The sequence below is a fragment of the Pelobates fuscus genome, chromosome 1, assembly GCF_036172605.1.
Source record: "Pelobates fuscus isolate aPelFus1 chromosome 1, aPelFus1.pri, whole genome shotgun sequence".
NCBI classification, from domain to species: domain Eukaryota; kingdom Metazoa; phylum Chordata; class Amphibia; order Anura; family Pelobatidae; genus Pelobates; species Pelobates fuscus.
In genome coordinates this window covers 336,606,075-336,630,513 of record NC_086317.1, presented here as the reverse complement: position 1 = coordinate 336,630,513, position 24,439 = coordinate 336,606,075, and the positions used below count along the sequence as shown (strand labels likewise).

The 24,439-nt window shown below is 48.1% G+C and overlaps 1 protein-coding gene across 1 annotated transcript in view; it reads left to right on the top strand.

Moving 5' to 3' along the window:
- Nucleotides 1-24,439, top strand: part of CLYBL (citramalyl-CoA lyase) — a 550,109-nt gene that overhangs the window by 429,601 nt on the left and 96,069 nt on the right. Inside the window, exon 5 of the mRNA XM_063425440.1 lies at nt 19,031-19,124. Within this exon, the coding sequence (XP_063281510.1) occupies nt 19,031-19,124 (94 nt within the window). The remainder of the gene's footprint in view (nt 1-19,030; nt 19,125-24,439) is intronic.

Genomic DNA, 24,439 nt, shown 5'->3' with positions numbered 1-24,439 from the left:
GAACGCCCTCTGGGCGTGAACAGGCTCTTCTTGGAAATGGTACGCCTCATCTTCGGTCTCAGTATCACTAAGATAGTCTTTATAATTAAGGTATCCCTTTACGTCCTGGGATTTTATGGTACCAGTTTTGGGTACTAAAGGGGAGAGGCCAAGGTCATTCATGGACTTGGAGCAGGCGGTAAGTACCTTGATCCCAGGAGTCATTCTCTCTGTACTTTTTTCCTTAGATGCATCACCAGGTAGTTCTCCTTTGGGCAGGAAGGAAGTGGTGATGGTGCCAGTTTGTACAGGAGAGTCTTCTAGGGGTGGTGCAGACTCATCAGGATTACTGATTGTGACATTTGCCATAGTCTGAGTACCCTTTTGTGTCACAGAATGGGGACAGGGCTGGCAGTGTCCAGGCCGCTCTTGCCGGGATGACAGGGTAAGTCCATATGGCACCAGACAGAAGGGATCTTGGCTCAGGTGGACGAGTCGGGCAAAGAGATATGAAATGCCCTCTTTTCCCACAGTATTGACATAGACCATGGGCTCTCCTGCGGTCTTTTTCCTTAGGGGGGCAATCTAGTTCTGGTGAAACCAATCTCCATGGGTTCCTCCATGTCGACTGGAGTTTCATGGCTAGCTCGAGTATAAACAGGGTTACAAGGTGGGTCCCTGAAAGTGGGTTCATGCTGCAACATGATGGGATTTTTGTATTCACTAAATAATTCCTCTTCTCTAGGCAATCGGGTTCTGCTAGAACCTGAAGTAGGCTTGGAAGTTGCTTTTCTTGCTGTAAAACACTGAGAATCCATTGCGGACATAAACAACTCCCAGGAGTCCAAGACAGTACTCCTCTCCTGCAGCTTCTGGTGTGCCCACGCCTTAATCCGCCCGGAACATAGGTTAATAGCGGAGCGAACTTTGATAAAGTCGGTGGCGTAGGTTCTAGATTTCAGGGCAAATAGTAGCTCACAATCCGTCTTGAACATCGGAAAAGCAGAACGGGAACCGTCGAACCTGTCAGGCATAATGACATACGGTTCTGGGTATACATGTTCCGGGAATGGAAGTGCTGCTCCTTTAAATGCCAATGAACGTCTCTGCAAATCCATAACATTCTGGGACAGGTTGGAGACTTGTTCGGCCAGGGAGGTGAGTAATTTGTATAACTCTGCGGACTCCATTGGTCAGTTCATCTGTAATGAGTCTTACCTAATCGGGAGTCCAGCTCGCAAAGTTATACGCTCACCCTTGCAAAGTAGACACAGACCAGGGTGACCAGGTAAGATGCCACCTGGCCTGTGAGCATAGGCGTGCGCACGGGGTGTGCCGGGTGTGCCTGGGCACACCCTAATCCCCGCGGCACGCCTATGGATTAAGTCCTGCAGGAACGGAGTTCCTGCACTTTTTATGAGCAGGAACACCGTTCCTGCAGGCACTCAGCGCCCCCAAATGCCCCGAGGAATGGGGGGGCAAGAGGTGATGTCATGGGGGGGCAAGCGGTGATGGACCCCAACCCCCCCCCCCCCCCCCACGCTCGGGCGCCTGTCTTCATCTCAGCCGCGGCGAGGGAGCTGTGTGCTCTCTGCTTCCTCTCGCCGCGCGCCGTTGGCTGATGCCGGAGCCGGAATATGATGTCATATTCCGGCTCCCAGCTACAGCAGACAGCCCGCGGGGCGAGAGGGAGCAGAGAGCACACAGCTCCCTCGCCGCGGCTGAGATGAAGACAGGCGCCCGATCCTCTGGACCCCAGGGACAAGTCCACGCCAGCACTCCAGGTAGGGAGGCTGGGTGGACATTTTTTAATTAAAAAATAATAATTTGTGTGTGTATATGTGTCAGTGTATGTGTCTGTATGTGTGTGTCTGAATGTGTGTGTATATATGTATGGGTGTCTGTGAATGTATGAGTGTGTGTCAGTGTATGTGTCTGGGAATGTGTGTGTGTATGTGTATCTGTGAATGTATGAGTGTGTGTCAGTGTATGTGAATGTGTGTGTATGTTTGTCTGTGAATGTATGAGTGTGTGTGTCTGAGTATGCGTGTCAGTGTGTGTGTGTGCACATATATATATATATATATATATATATATATATATATACACACACACACACACTGGAGTGTATATTATTTTTTTTTGGGGGGGGGGATCTTGGGAGAGTTCCCACACTTTATTCCCCAGGACTTTATTCTCCCCTGTCGGCTCACACAGAACCGGTGCTGAGTGCCGGCTCTGCTCTAAGCCTCCATGGGCCGGCGGGGAGATCAAAGATCTACCTCACCGGCCCACAGCAGCATGGAGGGAGGCAGGAGAGGACCCGGGGAACTCCAGACAGCAGCTCCGCCAGGTTCCTCTCGCAATATCTTAGCGTTGCCATGGCAACGCTCAGATCTCGCGAGAGTTAACTCTAGCCCCGCAGGCTAGAGTTAACTCTCCACTGGACCACCAGGGATGGCACATGGCAGCAAGGATCCCCCCTCCCTACATAAGGTACGAAAGGAAGGGGGATATTTACTAATCTGCCCCCACCTCCACAATCCCTCCAAACATACAGAACACACACACATACAGCACCCACACACAAACAGCACCCTCACACAAACAGCACACACGCAGTACACATAGAGCACCCACACACAGCACGCTCACACACACAGTACACTAACCACACAACACCCTCACACACAGCACACTAACAGCACCCTCACAAATACACATCACACAAACAGCACCATCACACACACATCACACAAACAGCACCATCACACACACATCACACAAACAGCACCCTCACACACACAGCACACAAACAGCACCCTCACACACACAGCACACAAACAGCACCCTCACACACACAGCACACAAACAGCACCCGCACACACACAGCACACTAACAGGACCCTAACAAACACACACACCCTCACACCCAAACAGCACCCTCACAAACACACACACACACACAAACACCCTCACCCACATAGCACACTACCAGCACCCTCACACACACATCACACTAACAGCACCCTCACACACACATCACACTAACAGCACCCTCACACACACATCACACTAACAGCACCCTCACACATACACACACACACAGCAGCACCCTTACACACAGCACACTAACAACACACACACACACACACACACACAGCAGTGTGTGTGTATATATATATATATATATATATATATATTTATATACATATACACACACACATACACATGCAGCGTGTGTTTGTGCTTTAGGGTGCACACCCTAATGCAATAGGCTGTGCACGCCTATGCCTGTGAGTCTGTGCACGGGGGCTTTCCTGGAAAAGTGCTCCAAGACACTGTACAGTAGGGATTAGCAGAAGCGTAGTCAAATGAAGCCAAAATCAGGGAAGCCAGAGATCAGAGTAATCCAGGGGGAAAGCCAAGGTCAGAAGCCGGAAATAGACAGGAAACACTGGAACGCAGGTACGGAAAAACAGGAACCAAACAAGGGAACCAGAGTCAATTAACTGACACCCCTCCCAGGGTGTGACAGGCTTTTATATCCAGCCAATTAATATGGCATACAGGTGTGCTAGAGTAGCCACGGGTAAGTTCAGCTCCCAGTACTGGAACAAGGCAAGGACACCTATTGCGGCAATACTATGAATGGCTGGATAGCACAGTGGCAAAAGAGCAAGATACACGAAGCCAAAGTCCAGGATTCAAATCCCCTGCTGGGCACTCCTGGGGTGACCTCGTCTGGCAGACTGGATGTCGCGGCGAGAACCGTGACATGTACATTTAAAAAAAAAATTTTTTTGACTGTAATAGATTGAATAGCAGTTAGTTGTCTGCCAGCGTGTGTGTCAGGCTCACAGCATATACTGTGCCCACTTGCCCAGTGCCACCACTCATATCTGGTGTCACAATAGCTTGCATTTAACAAAAAAAAACTTTTTGGACTGTAATATAATAGCAGTCAGTTTCCTTCACACGTGTGCGTTTCAGGGCCTGCCAGGGCACAGTGTCACACCAGTGCAACTCATATCTGGTGTAACAGTAGTGTACATTTAAAAAAAAAAAATACAATTTTGACTGTAATAGATTGAATAGCAGTTAGTTGTCTGCAAGTGTGTGTGTCAGGCCTACAGCGTCTACTCTGCCAACTTCTGCCAGTGCACAGTGCCACTCATATCTGTTGTAACAGTAGCTTGCACGCATAGTACCAGTAATCGAAAAAAAAATGACAGGCAGAGGCAGGCCACCCCGCAGGGGCCGTCGTGGTCGTGGTGCTGTGATTCCCTTGGGCCCTAGAATAATGCCCAGTGTTCAGAGGCCACGTACCCTGAACTCGAAAAGTTCTGAGGACATAGTTGACTGGCTAACACAGGACACCCAATCTTCTACAGCTTCCGCTCGGAACCTTGACGCACCATCCTCCTCCAGCTTAGCTTCGGGCACATCTCAAGTTACCACTCGCCCGCCTGCCGCCACCACCAACACTAGCACCACAGCCGCTTCACTTGGTATGTCAGAGGAGTTATTTACACATCAGTTGGTAGAAATGAGTGATGCGCAAGCATTATTGCCAGAGGATGTAGATAACAGGGATATGTCTCAGTCAGGCAGCATTACACACATGGACGTACGGTGTGATGATGATGATGTTGTACCCGCTGCTGCTTCCTTTGCTGAGTTGTCAGATACAAGTGAAGTGGTTGATGTTGACAATGCGTCCGTGGATGTCACATGGGTGCCCGCTAGAAGAGAAGAAGAACAGGGGGAAAGTTTAGATTGGGAGACAGAGAGGAGGAGGAGGAGACAAGTTGGAAGCAGGGGGAGGTCGTCGCAAGGAGCTAGTGGCACAGTCAGACAGCATGCATCGGCACCCGGGGTCAGCCAGACAGCACGCCAATCAACGCATGCTGTTGCCACCACCAGAATGCCGTCATTGCAGAGCTCAGCAGTGTGGCATTTTTTTTGTGTGTCTGCCTCTGACAACAGCGATGCCATTTGCAACCTGTGCCAAAGGAAACTGAGTCGTGGGAGGTCCAACACCCACCTAGGTACAACTGCTTTGCGAAGGCACATGATTGCACATCACAAACGCCTATGGGATCAACACATGAGTACAAGCAGCACACAAACTCAAAGCCGCCATCCTCCTCCTGGTCCAGCATCTTCAGCCACGTCAACCACTGCTGTCCTCCTTGCCCCCTCTCAACCATCCGCCACTCCGTCTCTCGCCTTGAGCAGTTCCTGCTCATCTGCCCACAGTCAGGTGTCTGTCAAGGACATGTTTGAGCGTAAGAAGCCAATGTCACAAAGTCACCCCCTTGCCCGGCGTCTGACAGCTGGCTTGACTGAACTCTTAGCCTGCCAGCTTTTACCATACAAGGTAAAAGAAAATTTGTAGCTATTGGGACACCGCAGTGGAAGGTACCCGGCCGAAATTTCTTTGCACAAAAGGCAATCCCCAACCTGTACTCGATTGTGCAAAAGGAAGTAATGGCATGTCTGGCACACAGTGTTGGGGCAAGGGTCCATCTGACCACTGATACCTGGTCTGCAAAGCATGGTCAGGGCAGGTATATCACCTACACTGCGCATTGGGTAAACCTGCTGACGGCTGCCAAGCATGGAATGCGTGGCTCTGCAGAGGAGTTGGTGACACTGCCACGACTTGCAGGTAGGCCTGCTGCCACCTCCTCTACTCCTCCTACTCCATCCTCTTCCATAACCTCCTCGGCTGAGTCCTCTTCTGCTGCTGCGTCTTGCTCCACATCAACGGCACCCCCCCAGCTCCCCAGGTACTATTCCACATCCCGGATACGGCAGTGTCACACCGTCTTAGGGTTGACTTGCCTGAAAGCAGAGAGTCACACCGGAACAGCACTCCCGTCCGCCCTGAACGCACAGGTGGATCAGTGGCTGACTCCGCACCAACTGGAGATCGGCCAAGTGGTTTGTGACAACGGAAGAAATTTGTTGGCGGCATTGAATTTGGGCAAGTTGACACATGTGCCGTGCATGGCACATGTGTGTAATCTGATCGTACAACGCTTTGTGCTTAAGGACCCAGGCTTACAGGACGTCCTGAAGCAGGCCAGGAAGGTGTGTGGCCATTTCAGGCGTTCCTACACAGCCATGGCGCACTTTTCAGATATCCAGCGGCGAAACAACATGCCAGTGAGGCGCTTGATTTGCGACAGCCCGACACGTTGGAATTCAACACTCCTAATGTTCGACCGCCTGCTCCAACAAGAAAAAGCCGTTAATGAATATTTGTATGACCGGGGTGCTAGGACAGCCTCTGGGGAGCTGGGAATTTTTTTGCCACGTTACTGGACGCTCATGCGCAATGCCTGTAGGCTCATGCATCCTTTTAAGGAGGTGACAAACCTAGTCAGTCACACCAAAGGCACCATCAGCGACATCATACCATTTGTTTTCTTCCTGGAGCGTGCCCTGCGAAGAGTGCTGGATCAGGCTGTAGATGAGCGTGAAGAGGAAGAGTTGTGGTCACCATCACCACCAGAAACAGCCTTATCAGCATCGCTTGCTGGACCTGCGGCAACACTGGAAGAGGATTGTGAGGAAGATGAGTCAGGAGGAATGTGGCTTTGAGGAGGAGGAGGAAGACCAACCACAACAGGCATCCAAGGGTGCTCGTTGTCACCTATCTGGTACCCGTGGTGTTGTACGTGGCTGGGGGGAAGAACATATCTTCAGTGAGATCACTGAGGACGAGGAACGAGACATGAGTAGCTCGGCATCCAACCTTGTGCAAATGTGGTCTTTCATGCTGTCGTGCCTGTTGAGGGACCCTCGTATAAAAAAGTTGAAGGAGAACGACCTGTACTGGGTGTCCACGCTACTAGACCCCCGGTATAAGCAGAAAGTGCTGAAATGTTACCAAATTACCGCAAGTTGGAAAGGATGCAGCAGTTCCAAAATAAATTAAAAAGTATGCTTTACACAGCGTATAAGGGTGATGTCACAGCACAACGGGAATCTAACAGGGGAAGAGGGGAAAGTAATCCTACTCCTCCCACGACCACGCCGGCAAGGACAGGACGCTTTACAGACGTGTTGTTGATGGAGGACATGCAGAGCTTTTTAAGTCCTACGCATCGCCACAGCCCTTCGGGGTCCACCCTCAGAGAATGACTCGACCGACAGGTAGCAGACTACCTCGCCTTAACTGCAGATATCGACACTCTGAGGAGCGATGAACCCCTTTGACTACTGAGTGTGCAGGCTTGACCTGTGGCCTGAGCTATCCCAATTTGCGATAGAACTTCTGGCCTGTCCCGCTTCAAGTGTCCTGTCAGAAAGGACCTTCAGTGCACCAGGAGGTATTGTCACTGAGAAGTCGCCTAGGTCAAAAAAGTCTAGATTACCTCACCTTTATTAAGATGAATGAGGGATGGATCTCGAAGGGACTAAAAAGGCCTGATGAGGGGGACTACTTAACACACCACTCCTATCTGGTGGCACATTAGATTACACACGCAGTGCCCCAAATTTGAAGTAGGAGGACCAACTGATAGGAATAGTACTACTTAACACACCTTATAATAACGCAGAGAGAGGCAATGCAGAGAGAGGAGTCTGAAGAAGAGGAGTCAGAGGAGGAAGGTGGCTTTGAGGAGGTGGAAGACCAAACACAGCAGGCGTCCCAAGGGGCTTGTTGTCACCTTTCGGGGACCCTTGGTGTTTTACGTGGCTGGGTGGAGGAAGAGACCTTCAATGACATCAGTGAGGACAAGGAACGGGACATGGCTAGCTTGGTATCCAACCTTGTGCAAATGGGGAGTTTGCAGTTGTGCAAATGGACTGTTTGTGGTTGTTTGCGGTGCGTTAAACGGGGAGTTTGGTCTGTCACTGTGAAGCGGGCGTAACCCTTACACTACCTGATCGATACAACATCATACCTGATGTTTTAAAGCATGTTATTCCAAACAATTTAGGAATGTTAGGTGATTTATGCCCTTTATGGATTAAAACCAGACTCTGCATCAACTATGTAATTTTCCATGGGAGTTTTGCCATGGATCCCCCTCCAGCATTCCACAGTCCAGGTGTTAGTCCCCTTGAAAGAACTTTTCCATCACTATTGTGGCCAGAAAGAGTCCCTGTGGGTTTTAAAATTTGCCTGCCCATTGAAGTCTATGGCGGTTCGCCTGGTTCGCCCGTTTGCGAACATTTGCGGAAATTCGCGTTCCCCGTTCGCGAACGGAAAATGTTATGTTCGCGACATCACTACTCTTATATGATATTCGATATAGATAAACTGGATTTGAGTATTAAATATATTAAATCTAATCTAATCATATTTTAGTATAATTTACATGGTAAGAAGGAAATACCAATAGGGGGGACCTACTGTCCCCCCTGGCCCCCACCCCTGAGCGGTGGGTGGGGGCCCTAAAAATAACAATAAGGGGGGACCTACTGTCCCCCCGGCCCCCACCCCTGAGCGGTGGGTGGGGGCCCTAAAATTAACAATAAGGGGGGACCTACTGTCCCCCACCCCGGCCCCCACCCGTGAGTTTTGGGTGGGGGCCCTAAATTTAACAATAAGGGGGGCCTACTGTCCACCCCCCCGGCCCCCACCCCTGAGCAGTGGGTGGGGGCCCTAAAAATAACAATAGGGGGGACCTAATGTCCCCCCCGGCCCCCACCCCTGAGCGGTGGGTGGGGGCCCTAAAATTAACAATAAGGGGGGACCTACTGTTCCCCCTGGCCCCCACCCCTGAGCAGTGGGTGGGGGCCCTAAATACCAATAGGAGGGACCTATTGTCCTCCCCCCGGCCCCCACCCCTGAGCGGTGGGTGGGGGCCCTAAATACCAATAGGAGGGACCTATTGTCCTCCCCCCGGCCCCCACCCCTGAGCGGCGGGTGGGGGCCCTAAATACCAATAGGGGGGGACCTGCTGTCCCCCCCCCGGCCCCCACCCCTGAGCTGTGAGTGGGGGCACTAAAAATAACAATAAGGGGGGGGACCTACTGTCCCCCCGGCCCCCACCCCTGAGCGGTGGGTGGGGGCCCTAAAAATAACTAAGGGGGGACCTACTGTCCCCCCCAGCCCCCACCCCTGAGCGGTGGGTGGGGGGCCCTAAAATTAACAATAAGGGGGGGCCTACTGTCCCCCCCGGCCTCCACCCCTGAGCGGTGGGTGGGGGCCCTAAAAATAACAATAAGGGGGGGACCTAATGTCCTCCCCGGCCCCCACCCCTGAGCGGCGGGTAGGGGCCCTAAATACCAATAGGGGGGACCTGCTGTCCCCCCCCGGCCCCCACCCCTGAGCTGTGGGTGGGGGCACTAGAAATAACAATATGGGGGGACCTACTGTCCCCCCGGCCCCCACCCCTGAGCGGTGGGTGGGGGCCCTAAAATTAACAATAAGGGGGGGACCTACTGTCCCCCCCGGCCCCCGCCCCTGAGCGGTGGGTGGGGGCCCTAAAATTAACAATAAGAGGGGACCTACTGTCCCCCCCTTTCCCCCACCCCTGAGCGGTGGGTGGGGGCCCTAAAAATAACAATAAGGAGGGGACCTACTGTCCCGTCCCCCCCCGGCCCCTATCCTGAGCGGTGGGTGGGGGCCCTAAAATTAACAATAAGGGGGGCCTACTGTCCCCCCCCGACCCCAACCCTGAGCGGTGGGTGGGGCCCTAAATACAAAGGGGGGGACCCTAGTCACCCCTCCCCCCCAAAAAAGTATCCCCCTACCTATCCCCCTCACCCAAAAAATAATGAGGGGGGACCTTTAACTAAAAACCTGTAAAAAAAAAAAATTAGATAAAAACAACTTACCATTCGATGTTTTCTTTCTTCTAAAATCTTATTTTTTCAGCCCCCAAAAAGGCCAAATAAAAAACCATAATAACCGACGCAATTTTAAAAAAAAAAAAATCCATCTTCACCCATGGAGGGCTCCGCGCAGACTGAGCTCTGAAGGGCGGTGGAAGGCTTATAAAGCCTTGCCACGCCCTGCAATTAGGCTAAGAACACTCTGATTGGCTGGTTTAAGCCAATCAGAGTGCTCTTTGTCATTTTACACAGCGTGGGGTAGGTAGAGGGATATTTTTTTTGGGGGGGAGGGGTGACTAGGGTACCCCCCCTTTGTATTTAGGGCCCCCACCCACCGCTCAGGGGTGGGGGCTGGGGGGGACAGTAGGTCCCCCCTTTATTGTTAATTTTAGGGCCCCCACCCACCGCTCAGGGGTGGGGGCCGGGGGGGACAATAGGTCTCCCCTTCTTGTTAATTTTAGGGCCCCCACCCACCGCTCAGGAGTGGGGACTGGGGGGGACAGTAGGTCCCCCCTTAATTGTTAATTTTAGGGCCCCCACCCACCGCTCAGGGGTGGGGGCCGGGGGCGACAATAGGTCTCCCCTTATTGTTAATTTTAGGGCCCCCACCCACCGCTCAGGGGTGGGGGCCGGAGAGGGGGAGGACAGTAGGTCCCCCCCTCATTGTCTTTATGGCCCCCACCCACCGCCCAGGGATGGGGGCCTGAGAGGGAGAGGAAAGTAGGTCCTCCCCTCATTATCATTATGGCCCCCACCCGCTGCCCAGGGGTGGGGGCCGGAGAGGGGGAGGACAGTAGGTCCCCCCTCATTATCTTCATAGCCCCCACCCGCCGCCCAGGGGTGGGGGCTGGGGGGGAGGACAGTAGGTCCCCCCCCTCATTATCATTATGGGTACGCCTGAGGTGCTCTTCAATGTTGGATAGTTGGGAGGTGAGTACCTGGTGGGTAGATTGGAACTTTAGAAATCAGTCCTTGATATTGGAGACATCTGTGCGGAGATCCATAACTTCATTTTCTGTGGCCCGAAGCCGTTGCCTGTTGGACGTTGGTTCTAATCACGGCAAAGTCTGCTGCTCTCAGCTTCTGGATGTCTTGCAAGAGAGGCTGGATATCTTGCTTTGTTGCAAAGTTTCCCGTCAGGGAGTCAAGTGGTGGTTGTGGTAGGGAACAGTGCTGTGGAGCAGTCCTCCAAGGGCCCTAAAAATCACAATCACAATCACAGTGCTCTGTGTCATTTTACACGTCTGTGTCATTTTAGCGTGGGAAAGTTCAATTTTCCCACGCTGTGTAAAATGACACAGAGCACTGTGATTGGATGGATTTCAAGCCATCCAATCACAGTGCTCTGTGTCATTTTACACAGCGTGGGAAAGTTCTTTGGAATTTTAAACCAGCCAATCAGAGTGTTCTTAGCCTAATTGCAGGGCGTGGCAAGGCTTTATAAGCCTTCCCCCGCCCAGCAGGGCTCAGTTGTCAGGATCGGGACAGGGATCCAACACGCAGAGTACAAACAGTAGCCAGATACGTATACCGGACCTTAGAATGTCCGGACTAACGTAAGAAGTACAGTAGAGAATGGTCAAAGACAAGCCGAGGTCGAGGGTAACAGAAGACAGGTAAGCGAGAGACAAGCCGAATCAAGGGTAACAGAGATAAGCAGAGTAAGGTAAACAAGCCGGGTCAAAACCAAAAGGGATAATAGAATACACAAGCACTGAGTGACTAGAACAAGCTAGAACCACGACAGGGCAATGAGCTAATGAAAGAAGCTCTGTTAAATACCCTGTTCAGAGCAGTAACCACGCCTCCGAGGCGTCCTGATTGGTCCTGCAGCAATTGAGTGACAGGTCGTTCCGGAGGAGTGTCCTGATGACAACTTCCTGCCTAGATGCTGTAAAAGGCAGTCACTCCCTCGCGGCCGGCCTTGCATGACCGGATAGACCGTGGGGAAGGGAGCCATCAGGCCGTCTGGATGGAGGAACAGCTAAGTCTCTACCTCTTTCGGAGGTAGAGACCACAGGTACCCTGACAGTACCCCCCCTCTCAGATACGCCCACCGGGCGGAATACACCAGGGCGAGAAGGGAATCGAGAGTGAAACGCCCTGCGGAGACGGGGAGCATGCACCTCCTCCTGAGGTACCTAACTTCTCTCCTCAGGACCATAACCCTTCCAATCGACCAGATATTGCAGTTTCCCCCGGGAGATTCGAGAATCAACGATGGAATTGACCTCATACTCCTCCTGACCCTCCACCTGAACTGAGCGGGGAGGGGCGATCGTGGAGGAGAACCTGTTACATATTAATGGTTTTAGCAAGGAAACATGAAATGAATTAGGAATGCGTAAGGCATTAGGCAACGCTAAACGATACGCAACTGGGTTAATTTGAGACAGTACCCTGTAAGGTCCAATATATCGAGGAGCAAACTTCATGGACGGCACTTTTAACCGAATGTTTCTAGTACTTAACCATACTCTATCGCCTGGAACAAACACCGGTGCTGCCCCTCTACGTTTGTCAGCGTGTTTTTTAACCAGCGTAGAATTGTGCAGAAGGATTTGTCGAGTTTGATCCCACAACTCTCTTAAATTGGCAACATGAACATCCACCGACGGTATCCCTTGAGAAGAAGACTCCGAAGGAAGGATGGAAGGATGAAAGCCATAATTCAAGAAAAAAGGGCTAGAATGCGTAGAATCACAAATGAGATTGTTATGTGCAAACTCCGCCCAAGGAATCAAACCGACCCAATCGTCCTGGTGTTCTGAAACGAAACAACGTATTGTTCAACTTTTTGGTTAGTGCGTTCAGCAGCTCCATTGGACTGAGGATGATAGGCAGAGGAGAAATTCAATTTGATACCTAGTTGGGAGCAGAATGATCTCCAAAAACGGGAAACAAATTGGGAGCCTCTATCAGAGACAATTTGGGAAGGTATCCCATGCAAACGGAAAATCTCCCTGATGTCATATCTGCTCTCAGGCCCAGAAATTTTTTTAGAGAAGAAACCACAAGGGTGTAACGGTTTATCCACCCCTAACCTTTGAGACAGAACAGCCCCAACTCCTGTCTCAGAAGCATCGACCTCGAGCAAGAAAGGCAGAGTCGTATCAGGATGAACTAGAATGGGAGCTGAGGCAAAAAGTTCCTTGAGAGTCTTAAAAGCACCAAGAGCTTCCTCAGACCAGAACTTAGTATCAGCCCCTTGTTTGGTCATATTGGTAATAGGCGCAATGATAGAGGAGTAACCCTTAATGAAGCGCCTATAGTAGTTGGAAAAACCAATAAACCTTTGGATAGCCTTGAGTCCTTTGGGCAAAGGCCAGTCTAAAATAGATTGGAGTTTACCAGGATCCATTTTAAAACCTTCCCCAGAAATCACGTACCCAAGAAAGTCTACCTGAGACTGATCAAAACTGCACTTCTCCAATTTGCAGTATAGACCATGTTGCAGAAGTTTGTGTAACACCTTTCCGACCTGTCTATGGTGAGTCTCAATCTCCTTAGAGTGTATTAGTATGTCGTCCAGGTAAACAATAACACAATCATGCTGAAACTCCCTAAGTACCTCATTAATCAAATCTTGAAATACTGCAGGAGCATTGCATAGTCCAAATGGCATAACAGTGTATTCGTAATGGCCATACCGGGTATTGAATGCCGTCATCCACTCGTGACCTTGCTGGATTCTCACCAAATTGTAAGCCCCTCTGAGATCTAACTTGGTGAAGATTTTGGAGCCCTTAAGACGATCAAATAACTCGGTAATCAGTGGGATAGGATAGGCATTTCTGACAGTTATTTTATTCAAGCCTCGGTAATCCATACAAGGTCTCAGCGTGCCATCCTTCTTCTTAATGAAAAAGAACCCCGCCCCGGCCGGAGAAGAAGACCTCCTGATGAATCCCTTTTCTAAATTCTCCTGAATATACTCCTCTAGAACCGAGTTTTCCTGAACAGACAAAGGATATACATGGCCCCTCGGAGGCATAGTCCCGGGTAAAAGCTTAATTTTACAGTCAAATGACCTGTGTGGCGGCAAAGAATCGGCATTCTTCTTGTCAAACACTGCCCTTAAGTCTAGGTAAAGGTCTGGTATTTGTCTTTCTGTGGACTGAGTAGGATTCTCCTGTATGTTAATATTAGCTAATGGAGAAACCTTGCACAAACACCGATCCTGGCAGCCCTGGCCCCACGAGAGTATCTCCCCTAACTCCCAATCAATAATAGGGTTATGTTCTTTCAACCATGGGTACCCCAGAACTATGGGAACGGAAGGAGACGAAATGAGCAGAAGAGATAAATTCTCCACGTGTAGGATACCAACATTTAAATCAATGGGTATGGTCTCACGAAAGATAACAGGGTCTAGTAGTGGTCTACCATCTATGGCCTCAACGGCCAAGGGTGTCTCCCTTAGCTGGGATGGGAAATTGTTTTTACTAGCAAAGGCTTGGTCGATAAAATTCTCAGCAGCACCGGAATCTATCAAAGCCATAGCCCTTACTACTTCCCTCCCGCAAGTTAAGGAAACTGGTAGCAGAAGCCTGTGATCTTTATAATTAGGAGTAGAGGACAAAATAGAAACACCCAAGGCCTGTCCTCTAGAGAGACTTAGGTGCGAGCGTTTCCCGGGCGGTTAGAACAGTTCGAGAGTAAATGACCCTTAGCTCCACAATACATACACAAACCCTCTCTTCTCCTGTACTGTCTTTCCTCCTCAGAGATGCGGGTATACCCTATCTGCATAGGTTCAGGAAGCAAAGATACCGTGGAGTCAGGACTTGGAAAAGCGGGGGCTAACCTAAAAGAAGGTCTCCGGTTCCTCTCTCGAGTGTTCTGTCTCTCTCTTAAACGTTCATCTATACGAGAGATGAACGAAATTAAATCCTCTAAATTCTCAGGGAGTTCTCTGGTAGCAACCTCATCAAGGATTACTTCAGATAAGCCATTCAAAAATACATCCATATACGCCTGCTCATTCCACTTGACTTCTGACGCCAGAGACCTGAACTCTAGTGCATAATCCACCAGTGTTCGGTTCTCCTGTTTCAGACGCAACAGTAATCTGGCTGCATTAACCTTTCTACCTGGAGGGTCAAATGTTCTTCTAAAAGCAGCTACAAAGGCGTTATAGTTATAAACGAATGGGTTATCGTTCTCCCATAATGGGTTGGCCCATCTCTAGCTTTCTCAATAAGTAGGGTGATAATAAATCCTACCTTTGCCCTATCTGTAGGATAAGAGCGGGGTTGCAATTCAAAGTGGATACTAATTTGGTTTAAGAAACCACGACACTTCTCAGGAGCCCCACCATAGCGTACTGGGGGGGTAATGCAAGAAGAAGCACCCACTGTGGCTACCTCTAGACCTGAACCGACAGGAGAAACAGGGGTATTATGTATCTCCTCTGGTGGGTTATTGGCACGAGATTATAGAGCCTGTAGCGCAAGCGCCATCTGATCCATTCTGTGATCCATGGCTTCAAACCTAGGATCTGGAGAAGCAAGCTGACTGTTTGTACTTACAGGATCCATTGGCCCTGTCGTAATGTCAGGATCGGGACAGGGATCCAACACGCAGAGTACAAACAGTAGCCAGATACGTATACCGGACCTTAGAATGGCCGGACTAACGTAAGAAGTACAGTATAGAATGGTCAAAGACAAGCCGAGGTCGAGGGTAACAGAAGACAGGTAAGCGAGAGACAAGCCGAATCAAGGGTAACAGAGATAAGCAGAGTAAGGTAAACATGCCGGGTCCAAACCAAAAGGGATAATAGAATACACAAGCACTGAGTGACTAGAACAAGCTAGAACCACGACAGGGCAATGAGCTAATGAAAGAAGCTCTGTTAAATACCCTGTTCAGAGCAGTAACCACGCCTCCGAGGCGTCCTGATTGGTCCTGCAGCAATTGAGTGACAGGTCGTTCCGGAGGAGTGTCCTGATGACAACTTCCTGCCTAGATGCTGTAAAAGGCAGTCACTCCCTCGCGGCCGGCCTTGCATGACCGGATAGACCGTGGGGAAGGGAGCCATCAGGCCGTCTGGATGGAGGAACAGCTAAGTCTCTACCTCTTTCGGAGGTAGAGACCACAGGTACCCTGACATCAGTCTGCGCGGAGCCGTCCATGGGTGAAGATGGATTTTTTTTTTTTTGCGCTCGTTTTATTTTTAATTTTTTTTTAGTGCGTCGGTTATTATGGTTTTTTTATTTGGCCTTTTTGGGGGCTGAAAAAAGAAGATTTTAGAAGAAAGAAAACATTGAATGGTAAGTTGTTTTTATCTAATTTTTTTTTTACAGGTTTTCAGTTAACCCCTTAAGGACACATGACGTGTGTGACACGTCATGATTCCCTTTTATTCCAGAAGTTTGGTCCTTAAGGGGTTAAAGGTCCCCCCCTCATTATTTTAGGGTGAGGGGGGTAGGTAGAGGGATATTTTTTGGGGGGAGGGTTGACTAGGGTACCCCCCCTTTGTATTTAGGGCCCCCACCCACCGCTCAGGGGTGGGGGCTGGGGGGGACAGTAGGTCCCCCCTTTATTGTTAATTTTAGGGCCCCCACCCACCGCTCAGGGGTGGGGGCCGGGGGCGGCAATAGGTCTCCCCTTATTGTTAATTTTAGGGCCCCCACCCACCGCTCAGGGGTGGGGGCCAGGGGGGGGACAGTAGGTCCCCCCTTATTGTTATTTTTAGGGCCCCCACCCGCCGCACAGGGGTGGGGGCCGGAGAGGGGGAGGACAGTAGGTCCCCCCTCATTATCTTTATGGCCCCCACCCACCGCCCAGGGAGAGGACAGTAGGTCCTCCCCTCATTATCATTATGGCCCCCACCCGCTGCCCAGGGGTGGGGGCCGGAGAGGGGGAGGACAGTAGGTCCCCCCTCATTATCTTCATGGCCCCCACCCGCCGCCCAGGGGTGGGGGCTGGGGGGGGAGGACAGTAGGTCCCCCCCTCATTATCATTATGGGTACGCCTGAGGTGCTCTTCAATGTTGGATAGTTGGGAGGTGAGTACCTGGTGGGTAGATTGGAACTTTAGAAATCAGTCCTTGATATTGGAGACATCTGTGCGGAGATCCATAACTTCATTTTCTGTGGCCCGAAGCCGTTGCCTGTTGGACGTTGGTCCTAATCACGGCAAGGTCTGCTGCCCACAGCTTCTGGATGTCTTGCAAGAGAGGCTGGATATCTTGCTTTGTTGCAAAGTTTCCCGTCAGGGAGTCAAGTGGTGGTTGTGGTAGGGAACAGGTGCTGGGTGTCAGCGTCAGTGGCAGTGCTGTGGAGCAGTCCTCCAAGGAGTGATTCCCAGTTGGCAAAGGCCGATGCTTTGTAGGCCCTGTAACGGATCGCCTGGCCCCCCGACTGGGTACATCCGTTTGACAGATGTTCCTAGTGCTTTCTGAGGGCTCTAAGCACTCCACTAGACACCATAACCACCGCATACCCCACGCACCGCTACAGCTTGGTTGGGGTCTCGCCGTCTTCCACCCACTCTGGACCCAAGACCAGGATCCAGCTTCCAGTAGGTAGACCTCTCTTGTAATCCAGAGAGGAACAGCTCTTACAGGAGCTAGTGATTATTGCAATCCCCAGAGTGTAGTTCTTCAATCCCCCAAACATGAGCCAAGACTTCATGAAAGTTAGAACAAGTCTGAGGCTTTACTGGTACAGGTTTGCTTATATACAATTCCTCAGGCCAGAGGCAACCCACTGGACCTGATGGAACACAGGCACACAAAGGACACAAACCAATCAAAACAATACAACAATGTCCGACACTCCCACTTACAGCACACAATCCCTCCCTTCTGCCTGTGATACAATTAACAAAGACAATGGGTTAAGACAATTAACTCTAAACAGAAAATACAACATATCCCCACAAAACCCCCGATCTGGGTGAACAACATATCCAAAAATCACTCAGATCGGTTCAGGGGTTCAGGAATTTCCTGGAAGTCTTATTTTTACCCCACCGTGCACATGGTCCCATGCCCAAATCAGTTCCATACACTCGATGACAAAACACCACTGGACGATTTAAGATGGCCGCCGCCACATGTTTGAATCTGTTCTAGTTAAAAGGGGCAGAAACAGTACTTTTGAACATGGGTTATCACAGGGCCCATAGTCCCAGGGTAGGAGGCTGGCAAACAGGCCTCTCCAAAAACCAGTGGCGAAGTGGATTTCGTCACAGGCCCCATTCCGGCGTTTTAGTTTTTAGTTTAGAAGAAAGGCATCAATAGGCGCGGGAGACTCTGCCGGGTCAGAGGCAGTGTATGTTGGGGTGGATGGTCCTGGTAATGGGATTTGAGTGGGATTCACTCAGGGACTTCAGGAGCCGAGCGTAATGCTGTCCGTCTGATTGCTGGCCCCTGATATTATTTTTAAACCTTTGACCCTCTAATTTAATACTATGTCCTCTTGTTGTGGTAGTTTTTCTTCTTTTAAATATACTGGAGTAACTCTCCTCCTTTACTGGAGTAACTTCTTTTAAATATACTGCAGTAGCTCTCCTCCTTTACTGGTGTAACTCTTTAAAAGGGATTTACAAAAAGATAATTTTTTCGGATGTTAAGATTTTTTATTGGTATAGCTTAGTACAAATTATTAGTAAGAGTGATAGGTCTGTAAAAAATAGAGTGACCAGTCTGACACAAGCATACAGAAAAGTACTAAAACACAAAACAATATAGAGGAGGAGAGAATATCACAGGGTTCAGAAATTAATAGTACGGCACCCCAATAAAGAGTGCTAGTGGAGAGGAGCATCTGTCATAAAAGTAGACACTAAATTACAGTGGTTCCAGGGGACATTGTTTGAACCAGGAAAATGTTTCAGGTGCCAAGAGTTTGCCCGAGAAGGTGGTGATAACTTGTCAAATTTAGCAGAAGCATTTGGTAGGAGGAGTAGGAAAATGTGTCCTACCTTTACATATGACACTACTGTGCGTAAGTTTAAAGAGTGCTGGTAAAACAAATCAGATTGCATGCAGTGAAATCGCCAGTTAGGTCTACAAAAGTGGGAAATGTGGTTGTGGTCTTTCTTTACAAATGCAGTATAGTTCAATAGACACTTAAGAAAGAAAGAATAGCTGCAATATGCTTGTGTTTATAGAAAGAAGGGACTATGATGGTCTTTCATTAGGAGAGCTGAGATAGTGTAGGCTGAAAAATGAAGTAAGCTGATTATTGTGGACACATGGTACAAACGTGAAGGCTCATCTTCTTTATTTCAACTTTAGGATGTCTGTGAAGAATGCTTACGAAGAGGCCAGGATTCTCGGTTTCATCTGGATGGAGTTGTGTTTGGAGCAGAAGATTTCCGTGCAAGCATAGGTTTGAGCGAATATATTTACAAGATTTATAGAATTCATATCTATAAGAATAAACAGGTGTAAAGTGTAACCTGGGGATTGCAGGCTGCAGTCACAAGCATATGTTGCCATTTTTGGTTATAATGACACTCTAATGTGCAAAATGTATACTTTTAACCCCTTAAGACCAGAGGGCGTACAATTACGTCCTTTTTTTAAGTGGCTCTAAACGCCGCCGGGCGTAATTGTACGCCCTCCGGTTTTTTTTTACTTACCCGGTCGCCGGCGATCCCACGCCGGCGATCGCGGTTGGGGGGACTCCCAGGGAGCCCCCCGCGGCACCTCCGTCCTCTTCAGCCCACCCGGGCCATGTGAGAGTGAGGTCCTTGCGAGGACCTCACAATCACATGGCCGGTATAGTTGGCTGCAGCAATGCCAGCAGGGGGACTAACTGTAATGACAGTTAGTCCCCCTGCTGGCTGAAATAAAATAAAATAAAAAGTTAAAATAAGTGTAAAAAAAAATAATTATATACTTAGATCATATATATATATATATATATATATATATATATATATATTATATATGATCTAAGTATATATATATATATACACATACATACACACACATACACTGTCTAGGTGTATTTTAATATTAATATATATATAATTATATATATATATATATATATATATATAAATATCAAATTACACGTAGACTGATACTGATTAAATATATATATAATTATTGTTATAAATATATTTATATATAATATAAAAAAATATGTAAATACATAAAAAATAAAATAAAAAAATAATTAAAAATAAATTATTAAAAAATATATAGATGTGTTTTATTTCGTTCTAACTGTATTGTGATATTAATATATATATATATTTATTTCGACTTCCGGTCTAACAGCGAAGTAAACGGACGCACAATCCCGGAGCTCCGTGATAGAAACTGCGATAACAAGCAAATATACTGCCGATACGGTTCCCATTGAACACTGTACCGCAAGGAGAACTGCCCCAAGCCCCATGGGACGCAAGCACAAAAAGCTGCTGCCGGACAAAGCGGCCCCAGGGCTCACAATAGGTGAAATGTGGCAGCAAGCACGAGGCCTGAGCGGAGTCAATATGGCGGCGCTCCACGGAGGCTGCTCCGACTTCTCAGATGACGGCACAGGGGGAGACGAAGAGGACTATCTCCCAGCCCCAGACCCAAAACCGAGGGCAAAGCCCAATACACCGAGAGCTGACCCCGACGCCGATCTGGTAACTACCGGAGTGTTAAAGACCCTGCTAGCAGAACTACAGAAAAATATCCTCTCAGATGTCACAGCACTCAGGGGTGAACTGAAAGGCCTGTCGGGCCGCATAACAAAGCTGGAGGATGCCTACCAAGACCAACAACAGCATACAGCCTCGCTGCAGCGGGAAATACAAGAACTGCGCCAACAAAACCTGCTGTTTGAAAGGCGGTTCGCGGTCCAGGAGGACACAAGACGGAGACTAAATTTAAAAGTAAGGGGGATCCCAGAGGGGCTACCAGAGGCAGAGCTGCCACAAATGATCGCCCGTATGCTTAATATTGTACAGCCCCCAGGCCAAACCAAGGCCATCACACCCAAAGACATCTTCCGGATCCCGAAACCCGCTACGGCCCCAGCCACGGCCACAAGAGACACTGTACTTACCTTCAGAAATGGGTCAGACAAAGGGACGATCCTCACTGCTCTCCGGGGTAAAACACCCATACGATTTGAAAACTCAGAATTAACCTTCTATGCCGACCTGTCCAGTGGGACTCTAGCGTGGCGCAGATCACTCCGTCCACTCACCTCCACTCTCCGGCAACATAACATACAATACCGCTGGGGGCCCTCCCACACGCTACTTGTGCAACACGGAGGGAAAGTACATCAACTCCGGGGCATACAGGACGCTGCGGATCTTCTACACACCTTAGGCGTGCCTCAGGACTCACTACCCCAATTGGGACCCCAAACTCTCACTTCCCCGGCCCAAGGCTGGGACCCAGCGAGAATTGCCCCGTTTATACCGAGGAACAACACTCCGATCTCCTATGCCTCTGTCACCACCTAACCAGAGACATGGGACAGGCTCTCCAGCCGCAGGGATGCCATAGCCTACCCGCACCAGACAGCTACACACGTTCTATATGAAGACTTAGAGCCCACCGATAAGCAGACAACCCCTGCCCCTCAACATGAACATTTACCTCTCCAAGAAACTCTGCCCCACGGACTTACCTCCCGACCCTACCCAATGGAGATATCTGCAGCCCGGGCCTCAGGAACGACAGGCCCCAACACCTTCACTCTCAACTGAGAGCAACAAGAACTCGGCCTACACGGCCTCCTGGACTCTAACCTCAGGTGGACGTGGGTTGACGGTCCACTAGATGGGCCCACCCGGTTATGAGAAACCCCCAACCTTCCGAAGGACTAAGGGCCTCCTCTGATTGTCCGAAAGGATGTTGGCTCCAGAGCAAGTGGTTTGAACACAACACTCTGTTCATACTGGTTTTGTTTTGTTTTTCTTGTTTAATTTTCCCCTTTTTCTAGCTCCACATTGCATGCCTCTCTAATAAGGCACTGCCTATCTTTTTTGTGGGCACTTTATAAATGAGCGAAACGTATACGTAGGTTCAGATTAGAGAATACATTTGTTCTTCTTACTTGTATATTAACAGGGGTACTACTCTGCTTTACGCACCACAATGCTTTTACATACCTACCGACATATTTAATATACGCACTGTACAGCACTTATCCTGAAGGGAACGTGAGAGGTATATGTGGTAATATTCGCAGTGTACCTAGATTAAGGATGTAACTAAACAATGGTATTGCTATCCCTATCACATGTGTAACTCGCTACCTAATTAGCTTGCCTAACTGCAGACACCGCTGCCTCACAATCTCTTAACCTACTATCACTTGCTTCAATAACATAACGTACAACCGTGAGACTGACGCTACATGTCTTTACTGTCCTCCACCTCCCTTAACAGTTCAGCCCGGACAGTATCATATGCAAGCGCCACCTATACTCCTTAACTCGCCTAATACCCCAAGGAATCGATAATAGGCGCAGTGCTACAGCTTCGCCCAGCACTAAATACTTTACCTATAAGGATCAAAGCTTAAATATGTCCTAATATTATTGCGATAGTACTAGTTTGCGAATACTGAATAATCTGCAGGCGTCAGCGGCACCACAACTGTGTATTACGGGTCTCAACCAAAATACATTGGTAGTTTTCGAAAAACCCACACAAGAGTACCACTCCCTGTATAAACCACACACACAGGCCACCTATGACCACACAACACAGCGCAATGCCACACTACAAATGTAGTAACATCACTAATATATCCAGCCTAGCACTGATAAACACTGATGTTTGTTCCCTTAAATTTTTCTTTTTCTCTCTTCACACCGTCAATTTCACATGTTAACTGATCTTCTTACTTAACCAAGCTAACGTTTTAGCGCAGTTTTCGCTAGGAACCTTGCATGTAACGAGCTAGCAATGTTGACTCAAGTTCTGTGTCCATAACTATATACAAAAATGTGCACTGCTCATAATGCCACCATTGTATCATTATTGTTGTATTATGTCCATGCTTACACACGCTGTTGTGGCGGGGTTAGCTGGCTTGTATATTCATGCACCCAAAAATAAAGAATTCAAAAAAAAAAATATATATATATATTTATATCAAAATACACGTAGAAAGAAATAATATATATCTATATACATAAATATACACGTATATATCACTATATATATACCTATATATAAATAAAACCTGCCTGACAACCCATGCCGAAAGTATAGGAAATTTAATTTGCTAGCACTATATTTAACCCTATAACTTTCCAAGACACCATAAAACCTGTACATGGGGGGTACTGTTTTACTCGGGAGACTTCGCTGAACACAAATATTAGTGTTTCAAAACAGTAATAAGTATTACAACGATGATATCGCCAGTAAAAGTTAAGTTTTTGCATTTTTCACGCACAAACAGCACTTACACGGACGATATTATTGCTGCAATACTTTTTACTGTTTTGAAACACAAATATTTGTGTTCAGCGAAGTCTCCCGAGTACAACAGTACCCCTCATGTACAGGTTTTATGGTGTTTTCAAAAATTACAGCGTGAAATATAAGGCTTGTGTTTCATTTTTTTCACATTAAAATTCGCCAGATTGCTTACATTGCCTTTGTGACCCTATGGTAGCCCAAGAATGAAAATTACCCCTATGATGGCATACCATTTGCAATAGTAGACAACCCAAGGTATTGCAAATGGGGTATGTCCAGTCTTTTTTAGTAGCCACTTAGTCACAAACACTGGCCAAAATTGGCGTTTTTTGCATTTTTCACACACAAACAAATACTAACGCTAACTTTGGCCAGTGTTTGTGACCAAATGGCTAGTGCAAAAGACTGGACATACCCCATTTGCAATACTTTGGGTTGTCTACTATTGCAAATGGTATGCCATTATGGGTGTAAATTTATTTCCTGGGCTACTATACAGTCTCAAAGGCAACGTAACCAATCTAGCGAATTTCAATTTCAAATGTAACGTGCTATATTTGACCCTGTAACTTCCCAAAACACCATAAAACCTGTACATAGGGGGTACTGTTTTACACGTGAGACTTTGCTGAATACAAATATGTGTATTTCATTGCAGTAAAAGCAAACAGTATTATGACATTGACAGTTAAAATGTCATGTAGAACTAAGAAAATAAAAAAAATCTTATTTTCTCCCATTTTTTTCATATTAAATTATGTTTCATAGCTAAATATTTGATATTAAATGAAAGCCCTGTTTCCCCTGAATAAAATTATATGTAATAAGGGGGGGTGCATTTAATATGAAAGAGGTGAATTACGGTTGGACAGCAATATGGCGCAAATGCCAGGTTTTGTTTACGTTTTGTTCTGTTCACAACTTGTACATTTGGCTCAGTCCTTAAGGGGTTAAACACATACTATTCAAAAATATTAGTGTTTTCTTGTTTAATGCTTGCAAATTGGATCTTTTTAAAAGCTTGCAACTGCTTAGCCAGTTTCCATTGTTAATAACATTTTACTGAATAAGATTTTTTATTTATTTTTTAAAGATAGACAAGATAATAAATAGACAGGAATGTTAGAAAAAAAAAAAAGGAAAGAAAAAAGTGTCTTGAACATGCAGGTCCTGGGTCAATTTAAAAAGCTATAATATGCATCATATAACAAACCCTGTTAAAAATAAATGAATCAAGTTTAAAAGCCTATGGGA